The sequence below is a fragment of the Leptopilina boulardi genome, unplaced genomic scaffold, assembly GCF_019393585.1.
Source record: "Leptopilina boulardi isolate dan_hultmark-lab unplaced genomic scaffold, ZJU_Lbou_2.1 LbouV2_122, whole genome shotgun sequence".
NCBI classification, from domain to species: Eukaryota; Metazoa; Arthropoda; class Insecta; order Hymenoptera; family Figitidae; genus Leptopilina; species Leptopilina boulardi.
Window position 1 is genome coordinate 1,259,559 of NW_026137666.1, and position 22,527 is coordinate 1,282,085.

General features: G+C 28.9%; 1 protein-coding gene across 1 annotated transcript in view; it reads right to left on the reverse strand.

The window, feature by feature from the left end:
• LOC127286739 (zinc finger protein chinmo) overlaps positions 1-8,691 on the reverse strand; it is a 104,906-nt gene extending 96,215 nt beyond the window's left edge. Inside the window, exon 1 of the mRNA XM_051313312.1 lies at positions 8,601-8,691. Coding sequence (XP_051169269.1) covers positions 8,601-8,676 — 76 coding nt within the window. The 5' untranslated portion in view covers positions 8,677-8,691. The remainder of the gene's footprint in view (positions 1-8,600) is intronic.
• Positions 8,692-22,527: the final 13,836 nt, after the last annotated feature.

A 22,527-nucleotide genomic window follows, 5' to 3' on the forward strand; every position in this document is an offset into this window, starting at 1 on the left:
TAGCTGCTAGTTTCACAAATAATATTAATATTAACATTGCAATATTATTTCAATGCCCTTTTAATTATGACACTAATTTAATAATAGAATTTAAAAATATTTCGTTGAAAACATTTTTAAATTTTCCCGCCATTCGTGTCAACTGATGACGACAAGGCTTGCAGCTTATAAAGACCCGAAAGTTACCCACCTTCAGGTTGTTGGTTAGGTTAGTGGTTAGGGTTCTTGGCTGTTGTGTTGCGCGTCCGGGTTCAATCCCCAGCTCCTCCAAATTTATTTCCGAAAATTGCGCCGTTAATGTTGGGGAAAAATAAAAGAAAGCGCAATAAGAGAAAAATAAATTTTTTTAATTTTACTTTTATTTAATAAATATTATAAAACATTTATAATAAACTTACCTTATAAAATTCACTGAAAACTTGTATTTTAATTTTACAGGAAATTTGCCTATGAGAGATTCTTTTTCAATCGCCCCAGCCCAAAAAGTCAATGTTCTGGGATTGGCTTCATACTTTGGTAAATTGTTCTCCTATATGATAGTAATAAATCCCTAAAATATAAACTCATTAAAAAAATATTTGTAGAAAGTAGAGGGAGTTGAAGTTTTGACGTTAAGGGTAACATTGTCATTTTCAAATCCGTATAACTATGACAAAAGTTAATGGATTTTAATTTATCCATAATGAATTTTAATGCATTTTTCACGTACTTTTCAAAAATGTATACGAAATTTAAAAAAAAATATTTTTTAACCCCTTTTTTTTCAAAATCAACCCTTATTTTTCGATTTTCACCACTTCGGGTATTTTTTTTATTTTTTTTTATTTTCATTGGAAAGCTGAGGTTTTTTCCCATGAGCTATGTAAATAGGAAAATGGGACAACAATAATTTTGTGAGAAACAGAATATTAAAGTAGGCGGTGCCGATAAGGGGTATACCTGGAGATCATCTTTGAGGATTTAGGTAGGCACCGCCTAATTTAATATTATGTTTCTTACAAAATTATTGTTGTCCCACTTTCATATTTACATAGCTCATAGGAAAAAACCTCAGCTTTCCAATGAAAATAAAAAAAATAAAAAAAAAAATTCCCGAAGGGGTGAAAATCTAAAAATAAGGGTTGATTTTGAAAAAAAAGGGGTGAAAATTTTTTTTTTTTAAATTTTGTTAACATTTTTGAAAAGTACATGAAAAATGCATTAAAATTCATTATAGATAAATTAAAATCCATTAACTTTTGTTATAGTTATACGGATTTCAAAATGACAATGTTACCCTTAACGGCACCGCCTACTTTAATATTCTGTTTCTCACAAAATTATTGTTGTCCCATTTTCATATTTACATAGCTCATGGGAAAAAACCTCAGCTTTCTAATGAAAATAAAAAAAAAAAAATACCCGAAGGGGTGAAAATCGAAAAATAAGGGTTGATTTTGAAAAAAAGGGGTTAAAAATATTTTTTTTTAAATTTCGTATACATTTTTGAAAAGTACGTGAAAAATGCATTAAAATTCATTATGGATAAATTAAAATCCATTAACTTTTGTCATAGTTATACGGATTTGAAAATGACAATGTTACCCTTAACGTCAAAACTTCAACCCCCTCTACTTTCTACAAATATTTTTTTAATGAGTTTATATTTTAGGGATTTATTACTATCATATAGGACAACAATTTACCAAAGTATGAAGCCAATCCCAGAACATTGACTTTTTGGGCTGGGGCGATTCAAAAAGAATCTCTCCTATATGTCTTATTTAGAGTACTTTCCGGAGATAGTTTTAAAGAAATTCACACAGCAAATTTCTGTAAAACTCAAAATTTAATATTTCCTAAACTTTTATCCACAATTTTTCGGCAAACTTAATCGGATAACTATCCTGAACTTTGCACCGCGAGTTATAAAACCGAGGACATATAGAGCTCGCCTGAACTTCCCCTGAAGCTCCCCAACTTAGTTTCCGAACTTAACACGGGGAACTCACCGCGAACTCCCTGCGAAAAACGGTGCTGTCTGGGAATTATATAGAATTATTTTATTCAAGTATTTTATAATAATTATTTAACAATATATCAACATTTTCGCACTTGACAACCATTCCTTTTATCATATTTGGAACTTCTCCATAAAATTTCAACTCAATTCATTCAGTATTTTATGAGAAAAGTTACTGAAAATTAACATTACATACCTAACAGTCACATAACCTTAAATTGAATGTAAATGTATATTAAATTTCATTTCTAGTATTGCATATTTGCTTCATATACAATATATTAAATTTAATACAGATTTTTCTAACAGTAAATTGCTGTAATTATACTATAATATATAAGAAAATCAATTTAAAAAGTTTGTTTTCATATTTTAATATTACTGCCGATTACTAATGCTTTTACTTGACGATCACTAAGGCAATTAGTTTTCATCCTTGCCGATAACTAACACATTTGCATGTTACGAACTTTATTTATAAATAATTATTAACAATAATACTATTTTTAAAAAACAAGAGTTAATTATGCTTCTTTAGACTTTAATTTATTCTTAAATATTAATTATTAGTTTAGAAATGCCGTTTAACATTGTTTAATACACAATTAAAGTTGTCAATTCGGCTTAAGATGACGATTACTAGTGCATTAACCTTATATAAAGCGAAAAGGGTAAACCAAAAAATATTAAAAATTTTTTCAACTTTGAACTTCCCCGCAGACTTTTTACCGGCAAAGGTAAGTGTGTGTGTGTGTGTGTGTTTACCGACAGGTATTTGTTTATGATAAAAAATTGTTCTACAATTAAAATTTTTTAATATTTATTTTATGTTTTTGTCTTTAATGGACCCTAACGCGTATGTATGCAAAATTCCAATCAAATTAATTAAGATTTGACACAGATACGACGATTAATGTTTAAAAATTGAATGAAATTTGAAAATTAAAATTTATAATTTTTTTTTAATTATTAAATAAATTATTCGTTTGACAAGAAAAATCCAAAAGAAAAAAGGTGCGCCTCTTTATTTCCTACAAGGTAGTTCTTTTCAAAAATCAAAGTTTTGAATTTTAATTTTATCTTAATTTTTGGGTGTTTAACTGGCAACATAGCGACCAGCCGAGCGCTTGGCGAATTCATGAGAAAAGGGATGGTAAAAAATTCAAAAACATATCAATAGAGTTATGCAGAGCGCAGTATAACATCGTTTTCTTTTTTACCGACAGTGGGTTCTTTTTATTCTGTTGATAAATTTTTGAATATAATATAAAATAATATTATTAATATATTTGACTAATATATAATTTAATTAAAAAAAGATAATATTTAATAAATAAATAGTAATTTAAATAATAATAATACATTTAATAAATTAATTTTTTTTTCGCTCTTTTATTATTATAGACATTGAAATAAAAATCGATTTTTGATAAAAAATTTAATTATCCACAAATTTTCTTGAGACGACATTGCGCTATCTTCATAAAAAAGTAAACTTTTTTCATTATCCCGAAAAAAATATTTTGTATCATTTAGCACCAGAGGCGGGTAAAACGAAACACGGGTGGGACTAATAGATACTTTCGATTGGAAATATACATTTTTGAAAAAAAAAAATTTTGTCAAAAAAAAATGAAATTCAAAAATAAATTTGACATTTTCGGGGTGAAAGGTACAATTTTTTTTAATCGGAAGCTGAGGTTTTTTCTTACAAAAATGTAAAGAAGAAAAAATGGGACAAGAATGTTTAAATATTGATAAATAATTAACATTTTTTACGTTTTTTGACTATTTTTGGTTATTTTTAATCATTTTTTACTATTTTGCAATATTTAAACATTATTGTCCCATTTTTTCATACTACCTTGCCAGTTATACCCAACTTTTTTATTTTAAAAAAAGTTGTCTAAATATTTTTTTACGAAAAAAATATTAAACCTTAAGAGATAAAATATAAATTTTCACTTTATTTAAAAATTAAAATTTATTTTTAATGTATTAAATTAGTCGTAATAATTCTACAAAAATAACTCTACGCGCATTACATTTAAACAAAAAAGAATGTTTAATTTAAATTATTTAATTCTGCAGGGTTAAATACTACAGCAGAAAACTCTACACAATTTATTTTTACACATGAAGAAAAATTATAGTCATTTCGTTAATTTAATTTTCATTCATATTCGTTTAAATCGAACACCAGGAAAATCTACACATTAAATTCTATTAGCAAAAACTCTACGCTTTAATATTAAATGAAACATGTCACAAAGTTGTTCATTTTATGACTCATTTAGCTTCCTCGTCATAATAAACACTTATATTATTGATTTTTAAAAAAATTCAAAATTTCAACTTTTTGTTAAAAATAAAAATAGCGATCAATTCTATAAATATTGGTAAAATGTAAACTTTATAGGGTCAGTTGGGGTAAATGGGGACAAGAGGTTTTGGAGCTTAATTTACAGTTTTAAAATTAAATCCAACGTCAAAATTTTATCTTTAGATTACCTGCAAGAGATTTTGAGTATTGCCAAGCTTTTATCGTGACAATTGGCAGCAAGATAAAAAAAGTTATCGCTCAATGCATAAAAACTTGAAAATCAAAGTCAAAATGTTTCAGTATTTTGTCTCGCATTTTAAAGAAAACATACTTAAAAATCATAGCAAATTTTTTTTCTTATTCCTTATGACTCCCATAACAGAAATTCACTTGAATTTTTGATTTTTGTTAATTTGGTTAATAATGATAAGCTGTCCCCATTTACCCCAAAAATTTGAAAATTCAGGGTAAATGGGGACAGCTTGTCATTATTAACCAAAGTCAGTTTCATGCGTTTAAAGCTTATCAAAATTATTTTCTGCTGCATAAAATTAATCCTGGGAATGTAAATAATTAAAAAAGAATAAACCCGCAAATATAATCTTTTAAAGGAAGAAACTTACGTAATTTGTGCAAAAAAGCGATTTTGTCCCCATTTACCCCAACTGACCCTAAGCATGAATCGATTCTTTTTTTTGCAAGGAATACAACTCTGACAAAATTTATTAAAAATTTTCATGAAGAAAAAAGTTATTTATTTGAAAGATTCAGTGTCAAACAAGACCTATACAAATAGCCTTTTTAATAATCCTAAGTATTAACAAATGATTATTGAAAAACTTTTCCTGTACCCCTCACGACAAAATTTGGAAGAGGTTGCTACCTACTCATCATGTTATTTTTCAGTCTTCCTCTAAATAATGTTTTATAATTAATTTTTGATTCTTAGTACACGGAGAAACTTTAGTTTGTAAAATTTGACATTATAATAATTATTTTTACAAAAAAGAAAAAACCAATAGTAAGAGAGGATGAAGTGATAAAAATGACATTATTTTCTACTACTGTATTACAAAATAAATTTATCGGTATCATTTAAAAGTATAGTATATTATTAATAATTACAATAAGAAGTTGGAATGATTAATAAAAGCTATATGAATTATAAATTAGGAAAAAGAGATATTCACAAAAAGAATTTTGACTAGAATAATTATGAAAAGTAAAAGTTGAAATTTCACATATTACACTCTGTTTTAAAAATATTATTATTTTTATTGGAAAGAAGCAGAGGTGCTAAAAATATTGCTCATCTTAAAATTGTTTTTTGAAAACATTCCCATTGAAAATAGGAATTTTATTTCTTAGTAGCATTCGATTGGTCGAACTTTATCGATGATGTACGAAAAATTTCCGGTTATTGCCGAGTATAACCGATTGGGTTCATCACGTAATAGTAATATTATCAATATGTATATATGTATTAAGTATATAGTTTGCAAATATGAGAAATGACTATTTTGAACATTTTATTCAATATTTAGATTTAACAAATTAAATTAATTTAAATAATAATTAAATCAAATGTATAATTTCATATAAAAAAATTATTTTTAAATAGGTGTTTATTATTATTTTGTGTTTTATTGAAAATAATTTATTTATTTTAAGTGTTTCATAAAAATTTCTGAAAATCAAATATTGAAAAATTTTAATAAAAAATCAAAACAAAAAATAGTTTCAAAAAAAGTATGTATCAAGTAATCATTGTAAGAAAGTAATTCTTTGTATTTTTTTATTATATCTATTTAAAATAATAAATTTTTAAAAAATATAAATTTTTTGAATTATTTTTAAAATTTTGGAGAAATTTTCCAAATTTTTAATTAAAATTATTCTAAAAGTTAAACAGTGAAGGAAACACAAAATGAAATTTATTGAATAATATTTAATTTTGAGAATTTAATTTAAATTTTACTTTATTTATATTAATAATTTATATTTTAATTAATAAATTTAAATAAATTTAAAATATTAAATTAGATTTATACAGGTATATAACATATATTTGTGGAAATTCTCTCGCAAGCGGCAATACTTTTTGTTGTTTAGTATATAAAGAATTTCACTTTTTTCTCAAGCAGGTATTGCGACGATTATGTGAATGTGTGTATTATTAGAATAAGTTCTTTATTTTAGTATTTATTAAAAGCTTGCGTTCCTCAAGAATATGTAATATGTGTGAGTATAAATAATATGTTTACTGTGATATTTGAAAGTGCAACTTGGAACATTTAATATCGACTATGGTAAAATTTAGTATGTATAGTAGTAATTTTTTTCTATTATTGTGGAGGGCTTTTTAACTTTTATGTCAATATTCCCAAAACACTATAGTAATTTTATTTTCACACGGGATGGATATTTTCAATAGTTTTTGTAAATTTCATAATTCTTTTTCAGTTATTAATATATTTATAAAGCTCGTTTTCAACGATTCACCAACTTCAGTTTCCTATTTTTTTATTAAAATTTCCTACTGTTTAGAAATATAAATCCATAATTATTATATTTCTCTTTCCAAATTAAGAATACTCACTCAGTTTAATATTTAAATAGTAATTTTCACAAAGGTAACACTGTATCCTTGTTTACTATTGGCTTTTTGTAAAATTTAGTATTATATAATGTCAAATTTTACAAACTAAAGTTTCTCCGTGTAAAGACATTGCGATTTAAAAAAATTGCAATTCTCCTGTGTCTACACAAGTAGATAAAAACACATTTTTATTTAGTAAATAAAATTACAGTTGGCGAAACTGTATAAACTCCATTTTTATGACATAGTTGGAGTTTAACAGCGCATGCTCCGTCATTCTGACCTAAGTTGTAATGGTTTAACTACTATGAATGTATATCTACTAGCACTATCAAATAATATTTAGTTACTACATTTTCAGTGATGAACTCCTCCAAACTACGTAAATTTCTAAATGGTTTTTATTTTACCGCTGTTTCAAATCTGTTAATATAGATATTAAGATTGTAAATTTTTAATCTAAATAAGGAACATTAGATATTCACAAGTGTTAAACAGCACAAAATCAAAAATTTAATTTTAGAAATTTAAAAATATATCTTGAATTTTTTTCATTTTTCCGATAAGTCAATTATTTTAATATGAAAATGTAATTTATTAACAGCAAAATTCTAAATATATATAAAATGAAGAAGTAATTTAAAAAAGAATCAATAATTAAATGTTTTGTGTCTAAAATTTTTGAAAAAATGTCATATTTCCTACTCTAATTAAACTTTCTGAATTCCATACATTTATAAACCTAAGTTGGGTCAATACCTTACACACTGCCAAGTTTCACTTAAATCGCTTTAGCCTTATCTGTGAGGTTAGCGTGTAATGTTTTGTGACATACATATATACATGCACGAAATTTTATAAGGGTATTTTGTGGATACCTTTTTGCTCGAAACAACAATAAAAGTAAATAAATTTTAAGTTTTAAGAAATGTATGGACATATTTTTTAATCTACATAAATATAGATTTATCCTTAAGTTATATGGAAACATTTTTATAGATTTTTAAAATAAATTTGACATAACACTAGTCACTGCTACTTGATTAATAAATTGAAGAAATGAAAAGACATTCCAGAGAAAAATAACAATAATAATTTTTCAAATTACATGCGAATAGAAAATATTTTTTACAAGATATAATACCTATAGATATATAGCAATAATTCGTTAACACCCATGAAGTTGAAAACTGCATTTCAAAATAAATTACCCAATTACATATAATGATTTGATAATTTTCAGACAGTTTTCGTCAATAACATAGTAAAGCAGCAAACTAATTAACTGAGGATTTTAACATGATATCACTTCTAAATGAAGCAACCGTTTCTATAAAGCAGTGTTATTCTGTAACTCACTCGCTACGGAATTATTTCCCCACTGTCCATTGAGAAGATCGATTTCCTAACTTACGAAAAAATGTTGATGTTTTAATATAAATATGAAATCCAGAAAGAATGAATCCATAAGTGTTGTTAATTTGTGTTTGATATTTTAAAACCAAAATGAATCTAGGACACTTAATTATGTACTGTAATTAAGAGTTCATTATTGTAATTGATTTTCACCCTTATCTGACTCTGTATCACTATGGCTAAGATTTCGTTCGTGCAACTTGAATGTGCACAATCTCAATAAGTAAAAAAGAACATTCATAAAGGTTTAAAAAAGATACCTGGAGGATGAAGCCACCATGGATTGACCAAGGATGGTTGATAATTGCTTGATCCGTTGCCAGCAGGGGCATACATCCTCCACCGGCTACGTCACGCCCGTCACTACCACTCTGTACGATTGCAACTCAAAACCTATGTATTCTTGAAAAGCAACCCTACCACTGAGACTCCAGTTAATTCCCCTTCCAGTTTTTGCCAGAACGTGGTGGTTGCAAGGTTACTATCACCCCTCCAATACCATGAAAACACCCTCGTATACTATCGCCTCCATTTCCGCTGCTACTACTTCCAACATTGAAAATACTGCGCACCACCGTTGCTACCACTACTAATATTGAAACCTCTCGCATCCCTCATGACTAAAGCCAACACTTTTACTGAAAAGTACTTTCGTTACATAACCAAGTCTAGAAAAACAAACATTATATTTACCTACGCACACAAGTTTTCATTATGCAGAACGCATATATAAATAGAAATCAAAAACTAAAAATTATTCCAATTAATTAATAACTTTTAAATATTTTGATATTTCATTTAAACTGTATCAAGTAAAATTATACACTGAGAAAAAAGGTTTGAGCTGACAACCAAATATTTCATTTAATATATGTGCAACTAAAATTTTTTGGTTGACACAACTAAACTTTAGTTGACATCAACCAAAGTTTGGTTGAGACTACCAAATTCTTTTTCATTTTCTTATTTAGTCGTCTGAAACAAACTTTGGTTGTTGTCAACTAAAGTTTAGTTGTGTCAACCAAAAAATTTTAGTTGCACATATATTGAATGAAATATTTGGTTGTCAGCTCAAACCTTTTTTCTCAGTGTAGTCTTGTCTTAATTATGCATAATATACATATGTCATACCTAGCTAAAAATTTCTGTACCGGATCCTTAAAGGATCCCTAGAGGCGAAATCGATTGCCAAGGTAAATACGATTAGACCCATGGTTTAAACCTTGGCAAAAATCTTAAAAATCATTGCTCATGTCCGTTTCCCATGGTACAATTTTCCATGGCAAATTTTTTTTTTAATTTTACGGATTTTTAACCATTGTTGAAATCTTGGAAACCTTGGAAATTTTTTTTTAATTTTACTGATTTTGGACCATTCCCTAGTAGAAATTTGTCATGGATGCACTAGAAATACTCTAGTAACTGGCCAGTTTCTCTCGTGGACGCTGATTCTAGACAAACTAGACAATTACTGTAAAGTTACTTGACCAACAGTCTTAGAAAACATTCAAGTTGAACTTGAAATTGGTTAGATTCAACTTTTGTCTAGTTGCTTGAATGGCTCTGTCTAGTGTCTCTAGAAATTATACTTTCGTCTTCTTTCGTGGCAGCAGCGCTGCAGTACATGTCTAATAACTAGACGAAAAAGTGCTAGAAATCTGTGTTCATGTAACTATTATATTATTTCATTATTTTCTTAAATAATAAAATTGTAATTAATTCAGGTAAATATAAATTAACATAATTTATTATTTTAATATAATAAATAAATAAAATCTATATTCACATGTTTTCTGAATATATTAGTATGTTTTTCTTTTTTATAAATTAAATTATTCTATTATCTATTATTGGCATTTTATTTATTGTTCCATTTATATATCATATATTTTTTTATTAAGAAAGTTTATTCTCAATTGATATTGAAAAAAATGTGTAATTTAGAAAACCTAACCTATAAATTCTATCCTTTGATATTAAAAAACAATAAAAATTACTGTTTTCGTTGAGTTTTTCACTTAGAAAATAATAAATAATAATTTTAATAGTAATTATTTTTAAAAAATGTCAAAATGCAATAATAAAAATATGCCTTGTTACATAGTTAGGTTATATTTTATTTCTCTTTTTATTTTTTTAAATTAAAATGTTTTTATGCCTTAAATTTTTAAAATCTTTTTAAATAAAATATATAATTTTAATAATAGGTGGATTAATAGCTAAATTAAAAAAAATTTTAAATTATAAAATATTAAAATTAAGTTGTAAAAAATTAAAAATTAAATTTAAATTTTTAGAAAATTTAAAATATCTATTGTTTAATACAATAATGGTTTAATGAAATTTGTGCTGATTAAAATTGTTATTTCAAGTGTAAATTTATTTTTCAGTAAATTATAAAAAATTAAAATTCTAAAATATGTATTTTGGCAGATAATAGTAAAAATATTTATATAAAGCATGCAATTTCTAGCTACAGCACGGAACTAAAATATATCTGCTATATTTTTCGTTTGATGGATATCGTTAGTATAGCAGATTGCGTAGCGTGCGTACCTCGCGCCCAGCAGACCCGTGTTCGCTCCCCGTTACCCCCGAGATTTTTTGTTGAAATTGCGTTCTCTTCGTGTTTAAAAGTTGATAATAATAATTGTATAATAAATTACTAATACAAAAATATTTGTTTTAGTCGTCATTACAGTGCAATCAAAAAGTGGATGTTTCAGTGTACCAGAAAATATTTGTGATCCTTTTACAAAAGTAAAATTTTTTTTTAAAATTAAAAATTAAACAGTATTGACAAATATTATGCTTTTAACAATTTACTATACATTATATTTTCTTCAAATAATTTAGATTATAATTTAAAAAAATTAATGTAATTATATAATTTATTATTGTATAATTAGTTTCTTACATTAAATCTTAATATTAGACAAATTTTGAGAATATTTAAAAGAAATAATTTGTCTAGTTTTTCTAACGGACCGTTGATCAGAATTTATCAAGTTGGGCTAGACAATAACTAGATGAAAAAAGCGTGACATTCCATTCGAGTAGTTAGCCAGTTGCAGTGTTAAGTTACTAGACAGCTTCCAGCGCAACTGTCCAGTGCCACGATAATTATACTGGGACAAATTTCTACTAGGGTTGCTAAAAACTTGCCAACCATAGGAAAATTAATTTTTTAAATTTACAGTTTTTGGACCATTGCTAAAATCTTGACCATCTTCTTAAAATCTTAAAAAAAAAATTTTTTTTGATTTTGAATCATTGATAAAATCTTGCTATAACCATGGAAAAATTATTTTTTTTAATTTTACTGATTTTGGGCCAGTGCTAAAATCTTGCGAACCATGGGAAAATTATTTTTCTTAATTTACGGATTTTTGACCATTGCTAAAATCTTTCGAACCATGGGAAAATTTTTTTTTAAACTTACGGTTTTTAAACCATTGCTAAAATCTTCAAAACTGTGGGAAAAAGTTTTATAATTTTTTTTATTTTAAACCATTGCTAAAATCTTGCGAACCATAATTTTTTTTCTATTTTACGGATTTTGGAGCATGGTTAAAAACTTGCGAACCATTGGGAATTTTTTAAAATTAATTTTTCATATTTCGCATGATTTTTGCAATGGTAAAAAATCCGTAAATTAAACAAAATAATTTTCCCATGGTTCGCAAGTTTTTAGCCATGGTCCAAAATCCGTAAAATTAAAAAAAAATTTCTTAGGGGAAATTGTACCATGGGAAACGGACATAAGCAATGGTTTTTGAGATTTTTGACAAGGTTTAAACCATGGGTCTAATCGTTTTTTCCTTGGCAATCGATTTCGCCCATGGTTTTTATGAAACAGAAAATCTAAATCACATAATTTGGCAATGCAAACTTTTTGACACACAAAGGGCAAAACTAATTAAAGACTTACGTCAATGTAAATTGAAATTTCCACTCAACATTGACACTATAATAGCTGAACCCAATATTGCGGAATGTAATCGTGTTGTTGAATTTTTTAAAAGATGTAACTTAAAAGTATAGGAAAGAAAAACTCTATGTAAATAATTATTTTAAATTTTTATATTTTTTCCATGTATTTGAACTGAATGTATAGCTGAAATAAACCTTCTTTTAGGTTTCACTTGCTAATAAATAAAAAAAAAAAAAAAGTTTCATTTCCACGCGGGCTGAGAAATCCTGTTAAGAATCTTACACGGGAACCTACCAGGATCTGTTGCAGGATATTGGAACAGGAATCCTGTACAAATTTCTGTACAGGAACCTGTGCACGGAAAAAAAGTTCCTTAGGAATTCCCGAAATTGTACCGAAAACGAGGATTTGTGCAAAAAACCATAATTATTACAGACCTTTTATTCGGAAAAAGGACGGAACTTTTGAAGTAAATATTCCTGAATTATATGTAAAAATTCCGGAACTATGCAGTAATATTTAGGAAATCAGGGACTGAAAGATTTCATATAGAAGTTCCAGGCGAGTAGAAGTAGATATTACTGAATTATCGGTAGTAGTTACGGTCGTGTTCCGGAAAAATTCTGCACGGAAAAAATGAATTCAGTAGATTTTACAGAACTATCACGGAGTAGCGGATACAGCTCTTTACGAAACTGAGTGTTGTAAAATGTCACGAAATATTCAGGATAAACTCCAGAAATATTCAGCATAAACAACGAAAGTTCTGTAGTTTATCCGAAAATATCCATCACATTTTACAAAACTCAGTTTCGTAAAGAGCTGTATCCGCTACTCCGTCACAGTTTTGTAAAATATACTGAATTAATTTTTTCCGTGTGACGGCGAGACATATAAACGCAAATACACGACGCGACGCATTAACTCGCACGTTGGTATAAGGGATTTCGAAACTCTCTTATATACGAATCGTTCTTTTCGTTTGACGCTTGTGAGAAACTGGAGGATCAGTTTAATTTGCTAATGATGCACATTTTTTATTTTAACTTCAAAAAATAAACAATTATATAACTAAGTAATTTTAATACATTATATCAAATAATTGATATAGTTCATTTTAGATCGTTTGTAATTTATAATATAGTTGAATTTTAAATCAACAAAATTATATATTTTACTTAAAAAATATAAGCGTCTCAGAGGAAATACAAATTTATTTGTTTGAAATTAATTTTAATAGTTTCAAATAAAATACACTGTAAAAAATTTGTTTGAGTTTATATTTCAAAATTTTTCATATATTTTTTTAAATAACTTAAACACTTTTGGATCGAAAATATTGTTGCTCCTAAAGTTCTAAATAAGTACACGGAAAAAACAAACTAACTATTTTAGCACCAAACTGCTTTATCCTTTATTAGTATGCAATTTCGTTTACCTATTAAAGTATGAAATAATGCTTTTTTAGTTTAAAGTAAGTCCATACTAAATAAGTATAATGGTTATACTCTTTTAGTAATAGTGACGTACTTTAAAAGCATAAAGTTGATGTCCGCGAAGTACGACATATAGTCTACCTAAAATAGCAAGAGCTTCTTCCTTTTTGGTGTATAAATTCTTGCAACCTGCGTTTTGGCCACGCCTCCTTCTCCTTCCAACCATTGATATATCGATATAGGCCAAAACGCAGGTTGCAAGAATTTATACACCAAAAAGGAAGAAGCTCTTGCTATTTTAGGTAGACTATATGTCGTACTTCGCGGGCATCAACTTTATGCTTTTAAAGTACGTCACTATTACTAAAAGAGTATAACCATTATACTTATTTAGTATGGAATTACTTTAAACTAAAAAACCATTATTTCATACTTTAATAGGTAAACGAAATTGCATACTAATAAAGGATAAAGCAGTTTGGTGCTAAAATAGTTAGTTTGTTTTTTCCGTGTACAAATGAAAAAAACTATCTAATTATCATTGGGAAAATTGTCAATTTTTACAGATTGAATTTGTTAGAAGAAATTTTAGTTATTCCTTGTAATTTCCTAGAAAATTAAGAAATAACATTCTTGGAAGTATACACTTTAATTTTGCAAAACATTTCCAGTGCAATATCCCAATAAATTTATATCGGAAACTTCCAGGAAGTTTACTCCGACAACTTTAAACAGTGAGGACATTTATAATTTGCAGGAAGTTTCCTAGAAGTTTCCGCTGGAAATATACGAACTTTCCAATGGAAACTTCTTGGAAAAAGAAGGGCTATGTGGGAGCCTAACTCAAAATTTTAGCCATTTCCGATTAAAAAATATTATGTAATTTGTATAGAAGATATGCTACTTTTTTAGAAATTTGAAAAATTTTAAAATTATTCATTTCTTAATAGATTGTTTCTAAACTTTCTATACATGAGTATTTAATGTTAATTAGACACATTTTAGAATAATTTTTTAAAAAATTACAAGCTAGCCCTGGCGGATTTGATTTACCTAAGTTCGACCCAGCTGGGGCGAATCTAACAATAAGTCGAATTGGGGTAATTATCAAAAGAAAAGCTTTTAATTGATGAAAATTTTTTAAAATAAGTATTGGGAGGGTAAATGAACATTTATATAGTTAATTTTTGCAAGAATTTCAATTATTAAATTGATAAATAATATATAATCACTTGATATGTGCAAGTGGCACGTATCTGTAGATTTTAACTCGTCAGTTTTCACCATATTTTCAGGAAATTAGTGTAAACAGTGTGAAAAAATAATTTATATTTAATAGAAATTGAAAATTTATTAAATTATTTTATTATTTAACGAGCACAGTTCATAATAATTGAAATTTAATTAAAAAATAACAGTTTTCTTGAAAGTGACAAGAACTCTATTATACCGACCACACACGGTAAGAGTGCGCGAATATGAATGCGCATGATCTTCTGGCGCGAAAATTTAAATTGTTAATTACAACTACAAGCAATCCCCGCAACCTGCATATTTCGCAACTTGACCATTTCGTATGCTCGCAACGTGACTAAGAAAAGTGTCAGTTCTCGTACGCGAACAGTGCTGTATCTATACATAGTGTCCAGTGGTCAAATTTTAGTGGTGTCAATTTTATATAAATTTATTAAAACGAAAATATTTTTGAAAATTAAGTATTTTGTCAACGAAAGTAATTATTTTTAATTAATTAAAAACATTTTATAATATTTTCAATTTTAATGTAAATATAAAAGTTCTAATTATTAATTACATAATTTTAATAAAAATATTATTAAATAATTATTTCTTTAGTTATTGATGTTTAACAGTCAAAAAATAATTCATTCTATTTTTACTGATAAAAAATTATTTATAATATTATTAAGAATTCAAATATAAATTGAATTCATTTTTTGTCTATTTTGTTTTAATTTTTTATCAAGCTGATATAATGAATATTCATTAACATTGTAATTATTAATTATATATGAATTACAATATAACTTCTATATTACAACGCAACAATATATAAATTATCATATTCAAATAATGTAATGGAGAATATTGTTCTCTATGAACTATAGTCAAAGTATACAGTCCTGAAATCATTGGTTTTTAGTGGTGGGGAAAGATGGTAAAGTTGCGAGTTTGAGAAGGGGGGAAAATTCTGGAAAATAGTCAGGTTGCGCGGATTGCCTGTATCTCATTATTACCTTAATTTCATTAATTAAATTTATGTGATTAACCATAAAAGATAATCAATTTATAAAAATTTTCTCAGAAATGCCGAAAAACGTGCACACAGATATATGGTATGACAATCAAATAATGTCAATTTAAAAAATTAAATATTTTCTCAATTTTAAATTTGTTATACCTCGAGCAGACATTTTTCTTTCTGTAAAGGGGAGGAGTTTAAATCTTAATTTTTAGGGAAAAAAACTACACTTTGTATTTAGAAGATGGGAGTAAATAGTGTCAAGATAGAAAATTAAATTTTTCTCCATTTTTAATTTCTGAAGCCACGAATAGAAATCTTTCTTTCTGTAGAAGGGAGGAGTTTAAATCTTAATTGTTATAGGCAAAAAATCTCCATGTTTTATCAAGGGGATGGAACTAAGTATTGTAAAAACAAAAAAAAATTAAATTTTTCTCCATTTAAAATTTTTGAAGCCACGAATAGAAATCATTTTTCCTGCAGGAAGAAGGAGTTTAAATCCCAATTTTTATTGGAAAAAAACTACACTTTTTATTTAGGGGATGGAATTAAATATTGTAAAATTAAAAAAATTAAATTTTTCTCCATTTTTATTTTCTGAAGCCACGAATAGAAATTGCTCTTTCTGTAGAGGGGAGGAGTTTAAATCTTAATTTTTATTGTCAAAAAATCGGGGCGGTTCAAGTTTTACACATTTAGATTGTACACCGTATAAATTCTACACGTTAGAATGTTGTATTCGTTCAATGTTGTATTCTACACAAGTTCAATTTTGCAAAATTTATTTGTTTAATTCTACACAGTTAAATTGCACACCGACAAACTCTACATACATTCATATTTAAAAATAAAAATTAATTCGTTAAATTCCACACCGAAAAATAAAATTTTTGATATTTTCTTGGAAAGTAAGCTCATCGCTATCGTCGGAACTACAATCAACTATTTTCGATGAAAAAAAAACAAAATGGCGGACTTTTTTCATTTTTGATCTTGTTTTTTCAACTTAAATTGTTTAAAAGAATGGTTAAATATTAATGAAAAATTATTATTCTAGTTCTAACGATAGCGGTATATGTGTAGAATAAGCCATAAAATTTGAGCTTAATAGGTGCAATAGTTTTTCTTTTATGATGTCTGCCATGTCAAAAAACGTTATTTTGAGAAAAAGCGAATTTACGAAAACATGTCCTTTTTCAAGAAAATACCCCCTTACACGACAGGATACATTATATACATGTATATATGCTTTTATATGCATATTTATATACATATATATGTAATTTGATATATATTTATATTTATATAGGTATATATTTATAAAAGCATACATTGTACTCGCCAAGAGTACGCTCCATGAGCGCGTGACTTTTGCATTGTACCCCGTTTTTCGATATGTTACCGAAGTTTCCAACCAAAATAATAGTTTCCATAGCATTTCTACATATATCTACTACAAGAATATGCAGTTTTTAGAAAATCGATTTTCTTTAAATTAAGATGTGGTACTAACCCCTTAACACTTTTTTGCACTGAAATTTGAATAAACATTTTATCATTAGGAGACGTCGATTATTGTTTAATTATTATTTATTATAAATAGAGAAATGTCTGCTACGAAGTTTTCTTGCCTTTGCCGACAAATAAAGTCTGCGGGGAAGTTTAAAATTAAAAGAACTTCCAGTGAGACATTTGTCTTCAAAATGCTGGTCGGACAATCTTCGTATCCTATGAAAGGACAAAGTTATATAACTTTTACCAGAGCACTGCAAGTAGCTTTTTTGCATAACTGGTAGGGTGAAAAAGCCACTTTACGATTCGGGCAAAATATATTATCATTTTTTGTTTTTTCATGTTTTTTTTCATTTATATAACAAATAATGTTATTTTAATAAATTTTGAAGAATATTAATATTAAATCAAATCTAACAATAATATAATACATAAGAAAAAATTTACCTGTTTTCGAGGTTTAAAAAAGATGATATTACGAATACCACAGAAAACAAATGAATTTCAAATGGATTTCTTTCCCCACAGGTATTTGGTTTTTTTACACTCCGCGACATTTTTACAAAAAGCTATAATAAATCTGAAAATTAAATCAATTTAAAAAAATCTACATCACACACGTGTTAAGAATAGTTTTCTCTTTATGCGCAAACGTTTACTTTTATTTTTCATCCACTTGAACGAGTCGTAATATGTTCGCAAAATTAACCAAAATTTTATGTCTAGAAGATCTTAAAACTAAATTTTACAATAAAAATTGATCATTTTAAAAAAAGAAAAATCTAGTCAGGGTTGGACACTTTGTGAAAATCGTAGCGAATTATGGTTTAAAAAAATAAAATAACATTTATAACGTTACTGAAAACGTTTTTTATGTTTATTTTTTCATTGTTACATTTTTATTATTTATAGTTGACAATTAATATTATTTATAACGTTACTGAAAACGATTTTTAAGTTCTTTTTCTGATTTTTAACGTTATTATTATATTTCATTCCTTGTTCGAAGATATTAACATGTAGTACCGCAACTTGTTGCCAGGTGACGCCACTTTTTAGAGATATTTTAGAGAAGCGAAGCCTCTCTACACCCACTGTCCTTGCCCTGCCGTTCTACCTATGTACCTCATTCGTTTTTTGGCGCTGGTGGACGACACTTGTGTTAAATTCCTAGTGCAAATATGGATAATATTCGAATGGATTTGAAAGCTCAACTGCAAGATAAAATTCGAAACTTGGAAGACGAGATGAATCAAGCGTTTACAGACCTGGATAATCTGGACGAAAATGATGAAAATTTAGAATTGCAAGGTATGTAAGTTTGTCGATTTGTTTCAGACGCCATCTTGGAAGCCGCGGTGTCTCTTCCAACACATTGTCCCGATCGAATATTTTTAGGCAGAGCTTCAATTCCAAGTTGAAGCCTGTGGCCAAATAATCAGTGCCGATTTTTGACCTTTGAGTCACTAACGAAGGCCTAATTTCAGATCATAAATAAAAAAAACAAAAATTTTTTCTTTTCAGATATTCGAAATCACGAAAACAACATGGAGGAGAGGGATAACCCCTCCTCTGATGATGAAAACTTGAGACCAAAGGAAGATGAGGTAGAAATGTTCCTGGGGGCAAACCCAGCAGCTGCAGCTGAAATAGATTTAAGGGACGATCTTTTAGCGAGAATTAAAGTTTGGCTGCTAAAAGGGTTAGCCACCAAGGAGGAAAAACAAAATTTGTTAAATTCGATCCCAAGGAAAGAAAAACTCAACTTAGAAGCACCGCTTCTTAACGATGAAATTTTAGTAGACACACAACCTAGATCTTTGTCTCGAGACGACTTTTTTAAGGATTACCAAAACCTAACCGGATCCGCCTTATCAGCTGTCTCGAACGTCCTAAATATGATTTTAAAAGATGCGGAGGAGCCGCTGGAAAGAGAGAAAGTTTTATCTAATCTTTCTAATTCGTTGAAATTTCTAAGTCACTTATTTCTCGCTTTTAATCAAGCTCGGAAGTCTTTCATCACGGGCAAATACGAGGATAAGATACACAAGGTCTTAAAAAAAGTCGAATCGACAACTCATCTGTTCGGTGATAACTTAAAAGCGGTAATTGATAGTTCAAAGGTAATGGAGAAAGCTGCTAAAGATTTAAAACCGAAAACTAAATCTACTTTGAAACCGTCCAATTCTTTAAACTGGAGAAGCTCGCCCGTCACGAGGGAGGTGAGTCGGGGGAGCTTCAGGGGCAATTCCAACAGAAGATTCACCTCCAGATACATCCGACCGAAGCCATACCCGACGAAGAGGAATTATACACAATCCCAACCGCAGCAGAATCGTCGCTAGTCCTCGACAATATAAAATCAGCAGCTAGATTAAAATATTTCGAAAAAATTGGATAACCATCACGCAAGATCCTTTTGTCTTAGAAATTATTAGAGGTTACAAAATCGATTTAAAATTCGAAATTGTACAATTTAACGAACCCCTCTCCGCAGAACCAAGTGATGATTTATCTTTTGCTATTAGCAATTTGCTCTCTATAGGAGCAATCGAAAAATGTAATCCCGAAAAGGATCAATTTATTTCATCGTACTTTTTGACACCAAAATCAGACGGTTCACTAAGGTTTATATTAAACTTAAAAAAGTTTAATTTGTTTGTAAATAAAGAGCACTTTAAGATCGAAGATTTAAGGACAGCAATTAATTTATTAAATAAAGATGAGTATATGCATAGGTTAGATTTGCACGACGCGTATCTAAAAGTAGCTTTGAATTTAGACGACAAAAAATTTCTTAGATTTAATTACCAGAATCAACTTTACCAGTTTAATGCTCTTCCCTTTGGCTTATCATCGGCCCCATTTGTCTTTACCAAAATAGCTAAACCTATAGGGAACTGGTTAAGAGAAAGGGGTGTAAAGGTAGTTATCTATCTTGACGATTTGTTGATCTTCGGGAGTACTTATAAAAATTGTCAGAATCATACCAAATTAGCGATAGAAATTCTTGAATTTTTAGGTTTTATTATTAATTGGAAAAAGAGCAACTTAATTCCAGAAACAAGTTGCCAATTTCTGGGCATGATTATTAATTCTCGACAGATGACTGTAGAGTTACCTGAAGGCAAGAGAGTTAAAATCAATGATATGCTGAATAGTATTCTTAAAACCAAAAAAATTAAAATTCAAAAATTGGCAGAATGCATAGGGGTATTTGTGACAGCCTGTCCTGCGATCGTGTACGGCTGGCTATACTACAAGCAACTGGATCTTATGAAAATCAGGGCCCTACGATATAACAACAACCCAAATATCGCGATTGATTTGCCTAACGAGGCAATAAAAGAACTAGAGTGGTGGAAATCACAAATCTTTACGGCGAAAAATAAAATCAGAACCAGTTCTTTCGATATGGAAATTTTTTCGGACGCATCTAACACAGGTTGGGGGGCTACCTGTGGGGAAAATAAAGCTATCGGGGTTTGGACTAGTTCTGAAAAATATTTTCATATAAATCTTCTTGAATTAAAAGCAGCGTTTTTAGCACTCAAATGTTTTGCGAAAAATGAGTCTAACAAACAAATCTTATTAAGAATTGATAACGTCACGGCTTTAGCTTGCATTAACAAAATGGGGGGCACTCAGCACAAATATTTAAACGACATTGCTAAGCAAATCTGGGAATGGTGCATATCTAGGAAATTATGGATTTTTGCGGAATACGTAACATCAAAGGACAATAAGGCGGACGAGGGCTCCAGAATTTCGAATGTAGATACCGAATGGGAACTTGCGCATTACGCATTTAAGAAAATTCGTGAGAGTTTTGGAAACCCCACAATAGATCTCTTTGCGTCCAGAATAAATTTTAAATGCAAAAAATTCTGCTCCTGGGATAGGGACCCAGAGGCATATGCTATTAATGCTATGACGGTTAACTGGAGAAAAGAATTCTGGTATGCGTTTCCAGCCTTTTCTCTGATAACCAGAGTTTTAAAGAATGTTAAAGACGAAGAATCCTCTGGTATTTTAGTTGTCCCGTATTGGCCAGTACAATCCTGGTTCCCAGAATTTAAACATCTGTTAGCATCTGAAATTATTTCTTTTAATCCCTCGACTAATTTGCTAATTTCTCCTTGCAGGAACCTGACTCATCCCCTCTGGCAAAATCTTACCCTGGTTTCTGGAATTGTCTCCGTCAGGCGTGGCACAAAAAAGGACTGCAGGAGGATACCATTAAAGTTATGACTGCCTCTCTTACTGAAAGTTCTGTAAAACAGTACAACTCTGTACTGAAACATTGGTGGTCATTCTATCAACAAAATAACTTAAACCCTTTTAAGGCAGACGAAAAAGTTATTCTAGAATGTCTAACAAACAGATTTTCGGAAGGAGCAAATTACCGTACTCTTAACACTCTGAGGTGGGCTATTTCCTTAATTAACGATCAAGAAAGGTTCTCAAAGGAAGGCTTGGTGCAAAGATTTTTCAAGGGTATATATACACTGCGTCCGCATACTCCTAGATATGAGTCAACTTGGGATGTCAATATCGTGCATGAGAAATTAGAGGAATGGAGTCCCGTGGAAACGTTGGATCTACGCAAGCTATCATTGAAATCTGTAATGCTTTTAGCATTGGGATCAGCTTTCCGTGTACAAAGTCTATCTCTTATTTCAACTGAAAACGTCAATTTTACAACAGAGGGCGTAAGAATTCGGATTACAGATCCCATAAAGACGTCTCGGCCCGGAAGTTCGCAGCCTCACGCTTTTTTTTTGCGGATAGACCAAAAATCTGCGTCGTCAAAACTCTACAGGAGTATCTAAGGAGGACTAGAAATATCCCAAACAGATCAAATAACCTTTTCATTTCATTCAGGGAGCCTTTTAAGAAGATTGGACCTCAAACAGTCAGCAGATGGTTGAAGACGGTGATGACAGAAGCAGGGATCCATGAGGAGTTTAAAGGGCAAAGTACTCGACATGCCTCGACTTCGAAAGCCTGATCACGTGGACTAGATATGAACAAAATCAAAGAGG